At 44.4% G+C, this 17850-nt stretch overlaps 1 protein-coding gene across 4 annotated transcripts in view; it reads left to right on the forward strand.

The window, feature by feature from the left end:
• The window catches only part of SLC38A10 (solute carrier family 38 member 10), a 748880-nt gene that overhangs the window by 275965 nt on the left and 455065 nt on the right, over positions 1-17850 (forward strand). For all 4 annotated transcript variants that reach the window (XM_069655155.1, XM_069655156.1, XM_069655158.1 and 1 more), the window contains 2 exons: positions 10537-10639; positions 16796-16978. In XM_069655155.1, coding sequence (XP_069511256.1) covers positions 10537-10639; positions 16796-16978 — 286 coding nt within the window. The remainder of the gene's footprint in view (positions 1-10536; positions 10640-16795; positions 16979-17850) is intronic.

Raw genomic sequence — 17850 nt, forward strand, 5'->3', positions numbered from 1 at the left:
CACAAAGGAAAGCGTACATGGTCCTGAGCGTGGCAGCCATCTCTCTAATTGCTAAAAAATGGAAGCAAACTATGATCCCCAATGAACAGGAATGGATAGCAAAAATATGGCACTATAACTAGAATGGGTTACCTACTCCATTCAAGGAGACTATGCGAAATTCAAAACAGACTGGGACGTGGTCCTAAACTTCCTGCACAAAGACTACCGCGAACAATGGTGGCCCAGAGAGGTTTTTAGACATATTATAAGCTACAAACCGCTACCCAGAACACTACCCTCAGAAGATATACTACACAGCGATCGAGGGTTTGGAAGGGGGGGGGACAGGGAGGTTGGCAGGTAAGGGGACGGTTATTGTTTTGTTTAAAATTCAAAATGCCAATAAAAACAAATTAAAAAAAAACAGAAAGAGACCCTGCAGTAGCGGCTGGTGATTTTTTTTTATTAGAGGTACGTAAAATGTGTGTTCTCCAAATATGCATGAGTGGAGCCAGAACCGTCCACGTGGGGTTCGCAGGGTTTGTCCTCTGAATAGTTTTTTAAATAATGGGTATCATGGTGCATTTAGGTAAACATGATCTAGTTTGCAATTGCTTTGAGTGTTGATGGATGTTTGGAGTGCTGGGTTCTACTGGCGTCAGTTGGACCTAATGTGCTGGGCTGGATGGGTGTCCCAGTGCTTTCTCTACTTAATAACTGGAGAATAAACCTACATGTAAACTTACCTTCTGGTGGTTCTTGTATTGTTACTTCCTAATGCGACCAGTAGTCTTGCTCAAATAAGACACTTGTCGCGAGGGTGGGTGGGGCGAGGGCATTATTTGGGGGCGGGAGTGGGGAAGTAAGCAACGCACAGGAGGAAGAGAAGCGGGGGACTTTAGCGGAGGCCTCCTAGTCCCGCGCTCCTTCGTGTCGTTAATCAGACTATGCCTAATTGATCTACTCTGTTCTCTACCCACTTATTCTGTTATTATTGTGTACCCATTGCAGTGTTTCTAGGACTATGTTGTAAGTGTCAGCCTCATGTTGTTAATAAAGTAAAAATAACTCTCTAGTTTCGGGTATATTAAAAACAAAAGAATGGCAAGTGCAAAGCTGGAGACACACGAGCGGCTTGTGTGTTCAGCATTTGGCAATGCATCTGCTGATTTATAGCTGACCACCGTTGTTCTGCCGCCAGTTAGCTACATTTTGGTGAAACAAGTTTCCCCAACCCCCACGCAAAATGCTCACCCCGTTTACTGCAGCCGCCTGTCTCTTCAGAATGTTAGCATTTCGTTAGCTTTACAGTGCCTCAACGTGCTATAAAGTGGCAAGCAGAGGCATGTTGGCACTGTTTAAGTAACCGCAAACATGTACCTTTTAAACTCCTTTCTTCTGTCATGATGCTTTCTTAACTGAACCTTGACCCTTGTGCTTCTCCCGTGTGCACAGTAGACGCCAGCATTGCTTGTGTAATCAAAGCTGCATGTCAAAGACCGTTCCAAACCAGTGAACAGTTATGAGATTTGATCTGGTGAAGACGTGGTCCTTTGACTTCTTTTTTCTCCAGATAACTGGAGCCGTTTTGTGGCAGGTGGCCTGTCCCACCTCCATGTAAACGATTGCCGCCATGCCTCTCATCACATTGTTGGCTACAAGTCGGAGCTCAAGTGAGATGGTGCTCTTGCTTGACACTATTACATAATAAATCTGCTAATCTTAATTCAATAATAAAAATGAATGTTCACTATTTTGTGTACAACACAAACTGATTCAGCTGTTGGTGTTTCAAAAAATAGTGGGGGGGGGGGGCTTTGAAAGACTAATACCCAGCACCTCCAATCATTATCTCCCATCAAATTGTAAACGTAGGCGATTGTTCTGGCTGAAGTTTTTCTAAAAGGTAGCAGGCGCCCCTCTCCAGAAAGAACATGGCATGATAACCTGTTCTGTGTTTTTTTCCCACTTTGAGAGTTTGCAGCCATCGCTTTTGCTCACTGTACCTTTCACAGATTGAGTCTCAGCCCGTAAGGAAATCTGAGCATCAGGCTACCTTACACTGTTACCACCCCTTCCTTTCCCTTTTATCGCTGCACACATGTTGCCACCATCAAATTCAATGGTAATCGTTTCATCAGCCTCCAATAAATGAAAGGGCTGAGTCAGTCCTAATGGGAGTAAACCAGCTACATGTCATTTGTGCTCATACAGAGAACTTGATCCACTAGGTTATTTCACTGGATGGTCCAAACATCATTGCACTCCCTCATAGCCTGAGTTTTCAATGCTTGTCCCAAAGGGGCTCTCTTTCCTATGGCTACAGCACTAACGTGTGGGCGTCACCAATTGAGTCTGGTGATTTCATTTTTTCATTGTTTCATTGGAAGGGTGAAAAACTTTCCCCCAAATGTGAGTGAGGGAGCCCCAACCAAGCAAGTAGGGGTCTGATGGTCTCCCCTCCCTGGGGAACATTTTTAAATAATGGATTTAAATTGAGAATTTTGCAACACACTTTTTTTCTTAAAAACTGTGTTACGAGCCTTTCCATTTTTAAATTAAGGATATTGTGTTCTGTACCATAAAATAAAACCCACTAGATGCCAGGTCCCCCATAGTACGCATGATCTTATTTTCAGGACATTTTCGTGATGCCTTTGCACACAATATGTGGCGGTTTAAGAAGACATTTTACTGCTTGCTGTGCCCAATATTGCCTAAATATTCGTAACACTGAAGGGACGAGGGGGAAGTGGACTTCCGTGGGAACAGAGCGTTTGCAAAGCCACTTTATTATACAGAGATTTGGGCTTTGTGAACCCGTAACGTGAATAGTGGAAGCCTGCAGCTTATCCCTTCTGGGCCTAATACAAAATAGAGTTGAGGGCTATGTGCTGATCTAGTGCTAGGCATTTATTTCTAAGCGCTACAGGTCCTTTACATGTTACTTGATTACTTCAGATTGCTCCCCCCCTTATGTGTTAAATCACTTCATATGGTATACGCCTTATTTTGAAGCGCCCAGGGGGGTGGGATAGGCTAATTTCCACCCCAACACCACTGCAAAAACCATGTCCATGATGGCTGTGCACATATACTCCAGTAATCCCACCCAAGAACACTCACTTTGGCTTTGAACATAATGCCAGTAATAATGCCATTCCTGTAAAAGAAAGCATGCCCATGCCGGTATGTACTGCTCAACTGCCTCCCGCAGTCTTGCACGTGCTCCTTTAATTCCCGGTAAATTCCACATCACCACTTCCTGCAGCCCCACATTGGTTCCTCTGTTCATGTTCACATAACCTGAATAGTCATACCCACACACATTAACACATATTCTGATTGCAAACCTACACATTCACACAACACTCGGGCAAATTTTTTTAAAGAAATACACATACCTGATCATAAAGATTTCTCCTGCGCAGGGGCTGCTCTTTCGTAATATCAGAAGGGGCATCGACCCACCCATTTTGGACGAGTCGCTATTTCAGCCCAGTCAGAACACTAAGCGCTCCCTCAGCTGCAATAATACTGGCTTGAACTGTCAAAGGGAAATGCGTTTTCCCGTGACCCAGAATGCATACCCAATCGGACATGCACGGCCAAGGGTGTTTTGCTTCCCTAGGCTTGCATGGCCTATTGGGGATGCAGACTTGGGGTACTGCAGCTCTGAATGTGCAAGATAGCCCATATGCACATCCCCACACATCCAGAGCTGCTGGGGCATACGCATGTGCAGAAAGTGGCTTCCTGCTTACTCGATCCTGTTGCTCCTTGCAGGAAATCTGTTGCGGGACCTGGAGGAGCAGGATATATGGAAAAAGTGAATATGTGCATAGCTGAGCATGTGATAAGTGAGTATATGTCTGGATGCACGAGTGTGTGGGTGCCTGAGTGAATATGTATGATTGAATGCATTCATTAAATGCACCCCCCCCCCCACACCCATAAGTCTGAGCTGGCCTTTTATTTGTGGATGAATCAGAGGGCCGCTCACTGTGCTAATGAGGCAGTCTCTGATTTCGGGGCACCCTCTTTCACTGCTTCCACCGCACCTCCAAATCAGGTTCTGCTCGTCCTGATGAGTGGTCCACTAATTTGTGGATGTTGGATGTTTTTTACTGGGCATTAATTTTAAAGCAACCATGATATCACGTTTGCTTTAACAGTGATGCGTAGTAGAAAAATGCCACGCCGGAGGCATACGGCATAACCAGAATGTCTGCAGCAACGCAGCCCAATCTAGCCATTTAACAACACTTACTTGCATAACAAGTGTTGCTGCATGGCTAGACTGGATTGTGTTGCTGTAGCAGTGTGGTTGTGTTTTTCTGCCTCGGACATGTCATGTACTACTGGGCATTTATGATCAAGCAAGCATGTTAAGTGTTGTTACGTGGCAAGACTGACATTTTGGTGCAGCCAGTCTAGCTATATCTTGCTGTGGCATGATATTATTTACTGGGCACCTATGATAAAGCAAATCCAAGTGTTATTATGTGTCAGACATGTTTTCTTTTTGTGGCTTTTGTGAGACAGGCATGGTACCAAGAGAGATGACACAGCAAGGAATGTCTGAACAAGCTTGAAAAGATTCTGAATGATACCGTACACACAGTTTATAATATTGCATGTAGATACCCTGTATCTTCGGCCCGCGTGGCGCTTCATTGGTTCTCTATGGTAGCCAGAGTGCTGTTTAAGAAACTCACGCTAGGACATAAGTGTCTGTTCGGGACTGCACTGTACTAACTAAAGGAGAAACTAGAATTTTATAAGCCAGTTAGAAACCTTAGGTGTCCTTTGGGGCACATAGTTTAATCGTCCACCGCTTCAAGAGAACCTGGGGGAATGGCCGGTTCTTTCCTATTCTGATTGCACAGGCCTGGAATGAGCTCCCAGAGACTCTGTGAAAAGAAAATAACCATATCATTTTTAGGCAACTTTTGAAAGCCAGACTATTTTCCTAGGTAGGCCTCCCATACTGTTTTTCTTCTTCATCATGTTCTCTTCTCCATGTTGTCTTTGTTCAGTATAACGCCTGGATGCCCATGGGCTTTGGCGCTATAGAAATAGAAATGATATGGCTGGGTTGCATTGCCTAAGGACATCTAAGGAACGTTAATTTCAGGATGTCCAAAACAAAAGTCTGTTTCAAAACCTATGCTGTCCTCACAACTACAATACAACTGGTGGGGTAATGCTTTCAACCAAGATCAGTGTTCCAAAACAAATGTTGAAAGAATGTCAATTGCAGTTCCCATAAAGTTTGCTGCCTCGAAGGGGTTTAAATTACCCAAGTTCAAATGCAACAAGTTTACACAGTACTTTGGTCTCGGGATATTGATTACTCCCGACTTTACTTCTGAGGGCTCTTCCCCAAGAGTTACTATTGCAGCAGTTGAAACTCACTAATTCAGTGTTTAGTTCACAAGAAACACTGGGTCCATCTTTGGTGATTTTCACCAGTAGGTTTGCACCTCTCACCCCCTTGTTAACATTTAGTGACTTCTGGTCTAGGCAGAGTTGTCAGACCACACGGTCCACCCATCACAGGCCGATCAACCACAGGTTTCCTACAGCTGATATTCACCGGTTCACACTTCCAAATCCCTCTTGAGGTGTCTTTTGGCACAGTATCAATATATAGTTTCTATGTTGTGGGCTACGACAGCCCCTCTTGCCAGAGTCAAAAATATTCACTATTTGCCAATATTAGCACACTAAAATGCCACGGGCACACTAGCCCCACTCACTGTATTCAATCTCCACGGTTAAGCAAGCTTCCATCCATTCCTCATGTTCAGCATTCGAGATTTCAAGTGAGTGTTCAGTATTTGAAAATATTGCTGTGCTCTAGACCAGGTATTGTTTCTATTCACTTCAAAGTATTTGTTGTGCCTTGGTTCGCTATATGGCTCCTAATCGGTTCAGTATTCAACTGTACACTGAACGATGACACGTAGCTTTGGACTTTATCATTCTCACTTTACTTCATTTTTTTGAATCAGGACCACGTATTGCATTGCCAGCGGCACACTCCTCAAAAACACTTTGTATCTTGCGCTCGCGCTTCGGGTTTTTCTAGCACACAGAAACTCACTGTTCCCGTTGCCAGCCTCAGCGGCTCCTCCACTTCCCAGCCTCGATTTGGAAGAGGTCAGTCTTCCAAACTGCCCCTCGGACACTCCTGTGTCTGTCCAGGAGTAAGAGCACAGGAGAGGCTGGCTCCTCCCACAGCCTTCCTCCTGCACACGTACCGGCTCCCTGGATACTCTGCTCCCTCGCCACAGCAGAGCCTCCTGCTCTGCAGCTCCTCTGCGTTCTCGTGTCTCCATGTCATCTGCTTTCCCACGATCAATGGCTTCTCTGTGGCTCCTCTTTCTGTTGTGCACTGACTCTCGAGTCTCCCAGCTGCCCCTGTTGCTCTCCTCTCCTCCACATTTTACATACTCCCTGATTGGCAATGGGCTGCATGTGTTTCGAATTGCTCTCGATTGCCTGACCTTCAATACACGTAGCGGTGTCAGCCCCCATTGCCCCCCCCCACTTGTCGTGTGAGATGACATCCCTTGAAACCAACCTGATCACCCAGTGAATAATAGTCCAACAACCTTTTACATTTTGGAAACACAGATCACAGTATATTGGAGCATACAACAACATTGGGGGGGCAGTCTCAGCCCTAAAGCACCATGGTTCATGACCATCTATACCACAAAAAGTCCTAACCCCAAAAAGTGTGGGGCATCCTCTGACTGTTCCGGTGTCCCCTTGCCGCCTCCCAGCATGTCGCAAGGCACCGGACATCCGCGCCAGATTGCACAAAGTGCTTCTCCCTCGGGCCCCTGCACATGAAGGTGAGGAATCTCCAGTGTCCATAGGGATCCAATGCCTGTCATCTGACTTTGGCTCGGGTACGGCCATCGGGAAACCGCTGACGGTTCAAGCCGTGGCGAACTCCTCCCCGGCTAGGACTGCCCCTAACTCCGCCTGTGACAAGAAGGAACAATTCGTAAAAGATAAAGCCAACAAATTCCCCCAGATCCATTCACCCACTTACACCTCGAAATCCGCTGAAAATGAAAAGAAATTAATACAAATTGAAGCATGTTACGCATTTAAAAACCTTTTTTCCGACACACCCCTAGTCAATGCACAAAATTCAATAAAAACTTGGACCCAATGTTCCTCCTGCCACCCGCACCATAAAACCTGTCCTTTGCACCACTTACACCTCGATGTCCGCTGAAAATGAAACGCAAATACCACTCGAAACCTGCAGGTCTTCCTTAACCCCTGTCGCTACTCCCACGCTACAGTCCTTTGAAATATTCTGCTTTGTCCCGTGCACAGGAGCAAATTATACTACCTCCGTTTGAACTTACACCTTGCTGTAATCTGAACCTGTAATATTAGAAACCCACTGCCACTCCCCAAACCGCTTCTTACCTACTGGTCCTTTGACCCCCCCTGCCCCACTTCCTACCTCCCTGCCCCTAGCCTCCCTAGATCTTCTTACCCCAGTTCCATCCCCTTGTGCTGTATAACCTATCATTGGGTGAGGGTGGGTGGGTAATTCGATGGATGAGGACTGCAACAGAGGCCACCTGTGCAGTCCTCATCCCTATTTGTAGGCCATCCCAGGGCCCCGCCGGAAATGCCCCCCCAGGGGACGCCCTCCCCCACCGCGACAAAGCGGCAGGGGTGGGAACCTCCCTGCGGGTGGGGGGGGTTGCCAGAGGGGCGCCCCGCTATGTGGGACATCCCTCGAGCGCCCCCTGCAGGGGCTACTACGTCCCCTTAGCGGTGTCAGCCCCCATTGGCTCCACCCCACCCCCCTTATCGTGTGAAATGACAATCCTTGAAACCAACCTGATCACCCAGTGAATAATAGTCCAACAACCTTTTACATTTTGGAAACACAGATCACAGTTTATTGGAGCATACAACAACATTGGGGGGCAGTCCCAGCCCTAAAGCACAATGGTTCATGACCATCTATACCACAAAAAGTCCTAGCCCCCAAAAGGTGTGGGGCATCCTCTGACTGTTCCGGTGTCTCCTTGCCGCCTCCCGGCATGTCGCAAGGCACCGGACATCCGCGCCAGATTGCACAAAGTGCTTCTCCCTCGGGCCACTGCACATGAAGGTGAGGAATCTCCAGTGGCCATAGGGATCCAATGCCTGTCATCCGACTTTGGCTCGGGTACTGCCATCGGGAAACCGCCCACGGTTCAAGCCGTGGCAAACTCCTTCCCGGCTAGGACTGCCCCTAACTCCGCCACGCTTTGGGGGTGGCACCCCGCTACCCCCAATGCCCCCATGCTCCAAAAACTTACCAACTTACCATCAATTATTACATCCGACCTTCAAGAGACTGCCCAAGATGGCCTTAAGGAACAAGTTGTATCCCTTCTCCGACAGATGCACACCGTCAGCCACATAGTGGGAAGGTAGTGAGTTTAGCAATGTGTCTCTCACAAAGCCAAAGCCATTAGCTAGTGTAAACCTTTCGATACCTCTATTCAGCTTGCGCCTGGATTTTTCCATGGCCCTCTTCGAATCCACCCCACGCCATTGCAGCCTCGGTACCAACTCCGACCATATCACCTCGGTGCCTGGTAACTCCTGGGCGAGTGCGCTTAATCCCACTTGGATCTGTGCCCATAATCGTCCCCTTCCCATGGTTGCAAGGTCATTGCCACCTAGGTGTACCACCAGCACCCTCGGAGCAGGCCTCCATTGCAACTGCCTATGGACAGTCGGCAAAAGAGTGCCATCGCATCCCCGACAATGAGAATCTAGAGCAGTGCAACAGAGGCCGCCTGTGCAGTCCTCATCCCTATTTGAAGGCCGTCCCAAGGCCCTGCCGGAAATGCCCGCCCCTGGGGACGCCCTCCCCCACCGTGACAAAGAGGAAGGGGTGGGAACCTCCCTGCGGGTGGGGGGGGGCTGCCAGAGGGGCGCCCCACTATGTGGGACGTCCCTCGAGCGCCCCCTGCAGGGGCTAGTACGTCCCCTAATTAGAGTGACCTGCCTGATCCTGATGGTTACAGCCATCTAACCCTTTATTTTTTGTCACAGTCCTAAAGTGGTTTTTACATTGTGTAATCTGCATCACTCATATTTTTCTCTTCCTCTTCTAAGTAGTATGGGGGTGAGAATAAGTGGTGCCCACCTCTCTCAGCTGCTTCTTCCTCGTCTCAGTCATTGAAGAGGTTACCCGAAGAGGGGAACATGGGAGAATTATCTCAGAATTCTCACTCTTGGCATTTCTAATGACAAAGCCAACAGGTGTATGTTCTTCTGTGTAGGTACTGGCATACATTGGCAAGCATGATTTCGTATAGTATCATTAATGGCATTCTGCACAAAGTAAACTTGAGTATGTTCATATATGGGAATATTGGCATGTGCGCAGGTACAGCCAGCATGGAAATGCATGGCTACAGTCAGTATGACATTTTTATACTGGTATTTATTGTGGGAAAGGCATCTTGAAAATGTGTTCGGAAATGCTCCTGTGCACTGTTGGAGACTTGCATTTATTGGATATTTTCATGCGTTACCCTACAAATTCGATTGTAAACTATATGGCTTTTTTACCAATTTTTTCACTGTAAGTGTGCTGTATAATGCACCATTTTAACCCATTTATTCCAACAAAATATTCCCCCACTCACCCCCTCCTTGGTTGGTGTGTGTTCCCTCACTATGCTCAGTCACTCACACATTTGTTGTAAATATGTTCGCCTTTCCAATTAAATAATTCAAGAGCCGCCACCAGCCCTGCACCTTGTTCCTCAGATCCACTCCTTTCCTTGGGCCCACTGCTGCGCAGGGAGCAAAGTTGACTGACCCTTCCCTCCATGAGTACCGCTTCCAGCACTGCCTATACAAAGACAGAAGAGGAGCGTCCAAGTTCAATGCCCTCTTGGCTCTCTATGGGGTGCAACTTCTTCAGTGGAGTGCTCGTCGTGATGGAAACAGCGTCAACTGATGCATAATTGGGGACTGAGCAATAATGCACCAGCCACCACTGCAGTGGACTGCACTTTCTGGACATAGTCTGTGTCAGTGGCACCATACCAATAAAAATCATCCATTTATATATATTTATATGTCTCAGCTGACTCTTGTCTCCGGGGACCCATTGAGTCTGTGGCATTTCTTTTAAGAGCAATTTTAATTTGGTGCCATTTTGAAGTAAACCAAGATTTCAAGTGCTAGAATATATTAGTAGTTAAATGAAAGCCCAGGGCTGAAACTAAATTTTCCTGGTAGCATCTAGTCCTCTGGAAACCTGAAATAGCAAAAAGGGTCGAATGGGCGACGAGGTAGACTGATTGGGCTGGCACATGTTGGAAAGTAATTGTTGAGATTGATGAAGTGATTATGGCATGAAATGACCTGATGGTAGAACAAGATATGAGGGAAAAAGGTGCACAGTGGAAGTGATCAGTGGAAAATGAAAGGATGAATGAATGATCGAGGAAGACTGAAGTGTGGAATGCTGTATTAATGTGTAAGCCTACTTTTCTTTAGCCAAGTCTTGCCGACCTACGACAGCCTGGACGAGCCTTCCGTCAACATCATGAGCTCCATCTTTGCGTCTTCCCTGCACGTTGTCACCACCTTCTATGTTACGGTAAGAGTCTTCCATGCCATTTCACCCCTGTCCCTAATCACCATTATGGGACATTGGTTCAAGTAACTGTGGCTTCATATGGTGAGGACTGTTTCTCATAGCAAAAACAGGATTGCGGGGTACCCGTTAAATGCGCGTTAGGGCATATACAATCACTAATGGAGGACATATAGAATTGGACTGCTGCAAACCTATGGAAAAATTAGGCTACCCCAACCTAATCAAAACAAGAAAAACAGGCTAACGTTCCATGGAAAATGCGGTGTCTCATAGAACACAATCAAAGATAGAACCAATATTTGGAATCACACAAATGAAGGTTGCGTGTTTAATCACAAAAAATGTGTCTTGGCCTAAAGCTGCCTATGCTGACACATGTTTTGACCTCTTAAGGTCGTCTTCCAGGCACGGCTAATTTGCAAAAACAACTGAATTAGGATCAGGTAAAACATAAGTCATTGTACACATGACAGTTGACAAGTCACACAATAAAGCAAATCAAAACACATCAAACATGCGAGGTAGAGGGTGGGATCATACATATTCAATGCATGAGCAACATATTGCATCCATTGGAGAAATATTATATTAAAAAATACAGCACAACAATGGTTGGCACATGATATTCAAAAACAATCGATGAAAACGAAACAGAAAGGGGACAGACAAACACTGACAAAAGCTCATTACAATTCTGGCAAACACAGGTGTAATCATTCAGATTGAACTCGACAGTTACATGCGTAATGTAAGAGTGGTGATACCATGCACTGAAATAACCCATCATGTGATCAGAATTCCATATTACATGAGCCAAGTGAACCTGGATAGATGTCATATCAAATTGGTGAAATCAGCTTACATGTTGTGGTTAAAAACACCTTACAATATGATGCTTGCGAATGTTTACTTAAAATCACCCATAAGTAGGCATTGAAGATACCATTATTGCGTGCAATCAAGTCATAATGATGGCACGTAAAATGAAAGAGAAAAGAAATATAGCACTTTAGCAGAATAGGGATTGAGAACAAAATCAAAAATCTGGTGAGGTTACAAAAGTGGACGGTGTCCCCAATTCTTGCGGATATGACAATCAGTATAAGCAATTAGCATAAGGTAGGAAATCTAATGCTAAATTACACATTCTAGTACCAATATTGGAAAGTTGTATTAACACTGATAGCCCGAAGAGATGAAAAATAAAGATAAGGATACATTAGGGACCATATATAAAAAAGAAAAACAAAAAAAACCCTGGCATTTCATTTCTTTGAGGTCTTCAAATGACACATAGTGAGTACTCAAAGTGTGCAAAAGATATTGTCACACGGACACTCGAATCTGAAACATAAATACCGGAGAAGCCGGCATTAATGGCCAGTTTACAGGAACGAAGACCAAGCCTATAACATCATTGTGTCGGAGTATACACACTCTAGGGTCTACCAAATCAAATGAGATCAATCCGTCATAGGAAAACATTAAGTTCATGTTCCTTGTTGCGTCCAAGTGTTGTACACCTCAGTTTGCAAATAGTTCTTGCTTCCAGTTGTCATAGAAGTATCACGCTGTATATCAATCTCACTAGACTGGTTGTCTTCCCCATCTATCTGCTGTTAGATTTTGCCTCACAACCCCAGTCTGGGATACTTACTGTTATTTTGGTGTACCAGAAGATGGACGCTGATTCTGACGCAATACCTGACCTATAACGTCCTTTGAAGTAAAAAGTGGTGACGGTCCCGGTGGCGGTTCCCAATATCATTTGTAGCATATCTTCCAAGATTTTATACCTATCATGTTTGCTTTTACAGGCCTGTAATGATGTTTGGGGCCATCCCGTTCATCCATACTGTTTTCTCTATGGTCTTATCAGCTTGTATCGATTTTGTCCAGTATTGAAACTAGGTGACTATAACTTTCTTACTCTTGCATGTACTTAGGTGGACACTTATCTTTTTGTTTCAAGCATGTTCTAGTTCGGAATTAGTTATGAAATATATTGACACCTGTATTAATATAAAAATCCTAACATTACGGTATTCGATCCAGAAGGCTTAAAATGGGAATGGTTCATTTTGGGTAACTCTAAGGGCATTATCATCAATTTAGACCATAATCTACCCTGCCTAGGAATGGGATGTGTGTTTCAGATATCTTCAATGTCTATTTATGGGTGATTTTATGTAAATATTTGCAAGCATCATATTTTAAGGTGGTTTTAACCACAACATCTAAACTGATTTCACTAATTTGATGTGACATCTATCCAGGTTCACTTGGCTCATGTAATATGGAATTCTGATCACATGATGGGTTATTTCAGTGCATGGTATCATCACTCTTGCATTACACTTTCAAGTTCAATCTGAATGATTACACATGTGTTTGCCAGAATTTTAATTGGCTTTTTTCTGTGTTTGCCCCCTTTCTGTTTCGTTTTCATTGGTTGTTTTTGATGATCATGTGCCAACCATTGTTGTGGTGTATTTTTGAATATAATTTTTCTACAATGGATGCAATATGTTGCTCATGCATTGAATTTGTATGATCCCACCTCGCATATGTTTGATGTGTTTTGATTTGCTTTTTGCTTTGTTGCGTGACTTGTTGATTGTCTTGCGTACAATGACTTATGTTTTACTTGTTCCTAATTCAGTTGTTTTTGCAAATTAGCAGTGCCTTGAAGAGGTCGAAACACGTGTCAGCATAGGCAGCTTTAGGCTATGACACATTCTTTGTGATTAAACATGTGACCTTCCTTTGTGTGATTCCTGATATTGGTTCTTTCTTTGATTGTATTCTGAGACCGCGCATTTTCCATGGAACGTTAGCCTGTTTTTCTATTTCTCATAGCTCCATCTGCTTGCATGACCGTAACTCCATCTTAACTGTTGAACAAACTGCAGCAATTTTCTAGCACGTGAAGATGTTGCGTTCTGGTCTCCTTTGTGCATAGCACTAGATCAGGTCAAACTAGGTATCTCTGAGTTTGATGATGAAACTGTCACTCAACAAGTAAAGTCCAGTAATCCCAGTAAATTGCTTCCATGAACGGATTTTAGTACAAATGCAGTGTGAGATGTTACCTTTGACGCTTTACAAAGAGAACAAATAGTTAGACTTTCCACCACAAGCAACTCAGGAAAGAGCTCTGGCATAGTTATAAAGTTGTCGCTCGTGTAACCAGAAGCCATGGGTTCTGATCTGGACACCACCACTTGATCGTGCTATAAATATCAGGACAAATCCCTTTTATTACCTGCACTTCTCTTCTTCACAGTAACTTGGCCTCACCTTTGGGAACTACTGTCCAAGAGTGCGCTCTCATCTGAACAGCATTATCAACCACCTGCATCTTTTTATACGTCCCTGTGTGTTGCATGCAAGACAAACTCATTCGTCAAGCACACCAGCACACAAAACTGCAAAGCTGCAAAAGCGCTGAATCAATCATTTTATCAAGGCTGCATGTCGGCCGCCATGAAGGTTGACAGTGTCTCATGGAAGACAAATACAGAGCTCTGTGAACACCAGACAATATGTTCTACAGTGCTGCACTCTCAGGTAAATGTCCCCACAGTATTCAAGTTGCTTTATTTTGTGTGCTATTTTACACATTCCTCAGTGGCCCACTTCAGCGAGGAGGCTTTGTGAAAGCAGGTTTCGCTGACCTGATTAGCTGTGAGAAGGAATCTCCCAAGGAGTAGTCGCAGTCCAACATAAATCTCTACCTGCATGCATGGATGGATGTGTGCGTAGATCTGTATATGTATGTCACTATATATACATATGTGTCTATGTTTGCACATATATATCATGGTTTATAGTGACATTTTCGAACTTCACATTTTCGAAATACCATTTTTTCGACACCAAAATGCCGAAATTCTTTTTTTTAAATGTTTTTTTTTTAATTGTATTTTTTAAATGGGGGGGTTCCCCTAAAGCCCCCTGTTTTTTTTGTTGACACTTCTTTTTTTTACTAACGAAACAAAAATAAAACATAAAATATAAAAAACATTCCAAATTTTTATTGACAAAATGGCATTTCGAAAATGTGTTTACGAAAATTTAACTGGATACTATATATCATATCACTTAAAAAGTGCAATATATACAGTAAACTTCTCTTGGCAAAGAGTTTGTAGGGTTGGCCATATGACTACCCTTCAAAGTAGGTCTACAGAGTGTGGTGAATCACAGTGCCACAATCCACACAAGAGTCCTCCCCAGGACTGCCTGGCAGCGGTAGTGACGCTACCTGCTAGAGCAGGATGACGGCAGCAGTGTCGCAGCTCATGACACGTGGAGAACAGATGGGCATCCACCACTTGTTGTGTCTGTGCTGGAACACCGGGAGCCGGGATGGCGGCATGCTCCATTCGAAGGGTTGGAAGTCGATGAGAGTAGACAGCGGAGAGACACTGCAGGACCTCAGAGGAAAGGCTCCATCCTTTCCCTTGGACAGATCCAGGACAAGTCCCGGATGTTTGAAACACCAGAGTTCATGGGAGGACCTGGGTTCAAATCCCCACAGGGAAAACTGGTGCAATGTAAGAGGTACTTAAATTAATAAAATAAAAACCTGAGCCGCAAGGATCGGACAAATAATATTTAAAAGCAGCGCAGGATAAAACAAGAATACAAAAAAGCAAATAAAGTGAATCTACAATTGAAATATTAGAAGCCCAACTGGCCAACAGAAAGAAAGCCTTAACAGAGGAGGATCAGAGTGGAAACACCCTGCCAGCCAATCCTGAAAGCAGGATTTTCCACCAATCAGCAGCCTACAGGTTGAGGAGTCTGGCTATAAATGCAGAGCCAGCTCATTTTCAAATTGACTCAGTCAGGGACAGGTTCCCTGTACTTCTCTCCAGATTCTGCTGCACGAAGAGGAGTTGTATCCCGAAGGAGGAGTTGCTTCCTGTGTCAAGGAGCCTGGACTACCCTGGAGCAATGCTTCCTGGAGGAAACTGATTGACCCAGGGGGAAGACAGGGAGTGCTCCTGCATCCCCACCTAATACAGAAAGGGTGGAGGAGCTGACCTGCCTGAGAAGAGGCTTAGAAAACCTGGATGAAGGAGAGTACATCTACAAGCCAGAAAGGTGAAAGAGTTGACATGCCTGAGAAGCCTGGGAAGAGGCTAAGGCAAAACCTTGCTAAGGTCCTGGTAGAGAGAGACCAGAATAGAAGCAGGACCCCTTAGAGGAAGCGCAGCGAAAGCAAAAATTCTCTGAAGAGGAGAGGGACGACAATCCAGGTCCCCTGAAGTTGTTTGGGGCAAACGAGAAAGATAGAAGGATTGTAAAGAAGATAGACTCCTGAAGGAAAGAAGCCAAGAGAGCTTGAGGGATGAATCATCGAGTTAGAGAACCAAAGTAGAGGCTCCAGCTAAACCCTCTCCAAAGAGGTCTTACACCTAGAAGACAACTACAGGTCCCAGTTTGATTGCTTTGCGTAAGCTTGCCCTATTGTTTGTCTATTTTAAGAAACTGTAAGAGAAAACCTCTTTTGAATTGATGTTCTACCCTCGATATTTTTCACCCAAAGGAATGACTTTGCGTTTATATTCTTTATTGCACCATTTGATTTACCTATTCTGACAACTCTGTTTCAAGGAACTATTGATTCAGAAAACCTTTATTTTAAATTAAAGGATTAGTTGTGACAGGCGAGTTTACATTAGGATTTTAGTACTTTTGAGTTCATTTTTACTTCATAGGTGAAGTACAGCTTCATTTTGCATTATTCACATTGGGATGGACTTCTAAAGCATTTACATTTGAACATTTTGCTTTATTCTTTAAACCCAGTTTTGATAACACTTAGTTAAATGATTTCTTCAAAAAAAGACCCAAAGTCTGAGACCCTTCTGTTCGCCATGTCGTCAAACTCGTCACAGGAGTGAGAACCACCCAGGTCATAGACTTATAGGGAAGTGTATACCTGATATCTTTACTCCTACTCAAGTCCATGTTGCTTTGTTCCATCATGCTGTACAAAGCCTTTAAGTGAAAAAGTTATTTTAATTTAAACCTATTATTTTAAGAAAGGAAGCTTTGGAGTTTGTTCCTTGGATTTAATTTGACTTTTCTTTTTGTAAAAGCATAAGTTAGGCTTTCATTTGTGCCCCTTTCCCTCCCCTTTAGGTGGGTTTCTTTGGCTATGTTAGCTTTACAGACGCCATCGCTGGCAACGTGCTGATGAACTTCCCCTTCAACCTGGTGACCGAGATGATCCGCGTCGGCTTCATGATGTCGGTGGCTGTGGGCTTCCCCATGATGATTCTGCCATGCAGGCAGGCCTTGAACACACTCCTCTTTGAGCAGCAGGTAAGCCGAGCCCCCCTTCTCCCTCCCTCATCTGAGACGATTCCAAACCATACCCTAGGGAGACCCGTTCAAGTTTGCTGCAGAGTGCACTGCCATTATTACAGAGTGTGATCTGTAATTCAAATTCATGTTTTTTCTTTTGTTTCAGACTGTTCATTTCTATCACCCCCACTGTTCTTTTTTCCAGCAAATCTTGTTCACACCCAACCCACGAACATTTTATTTTAAAAAAAGAATAAAAAACAGATGTTGAATGCCCAATTCTGGATTTTGTAAGGTGAACTGATATTTCCTTCCCTGGCATTGATAGTCCTCTGAATATACACCAGAAAAAAGTAGGATGCACGTACAGTCGCATGTTACCAGTGTAGAGTCTCCAGCGCCAGGAGAGGTTTGTGCCCTATGTCGTTAATGTGTCAATGCCAGGTTCCTGCTCCCAATTTACGTGTAAGTGGTCAAGTGGCTAGCTAGTTGCATGAGTGCTATTCAAAAGTACGAAAAGAAATTAAAAAAATGATACTAATGTCCTGGCATTCGTCACTGCCTGCTCAGCAAAGAAGTTGATCACAAGGTCGCCAGAAAAATAGAATTGGCTGTTGAGCTTCTTTCAGTCGGTTATGAGCGTCTATCTAGAGTGGGCTCACAGGTCCTGAGGAGTGTCTGTTCGTTTTAATGATCACACGTCCTCGCACTCCCTATTAAACATTTCAGACATGTATTGAGACACATTTTTTGTTGTCTATGGTTTATTCTGAAAACGCAAGCATGAGCTACTTACATGGCTTCCATAGCTTTTAGAAGGTTGTAAGTGCTGCATAATTCTGAAGCTATGCTGCAGAGGCGAGTCTCCCTCTGAGCACATAATTGTGTCC

This window comes from Ambystoma mexicanum, chromosome 3q, assembly GCF_040938575.1.
Source record: "Ambystoma mexicanum isolate Mex_15411 chromosome 3q, UKY_AmexF1_1, whole genome shotgun sequence".
Lineage (NCBI taxonomy): Eukaryota > Metazoa > Chordata > Amphibia > Caudata > Ambystomatidae > Ambystoma > Ambystoma mexicanum.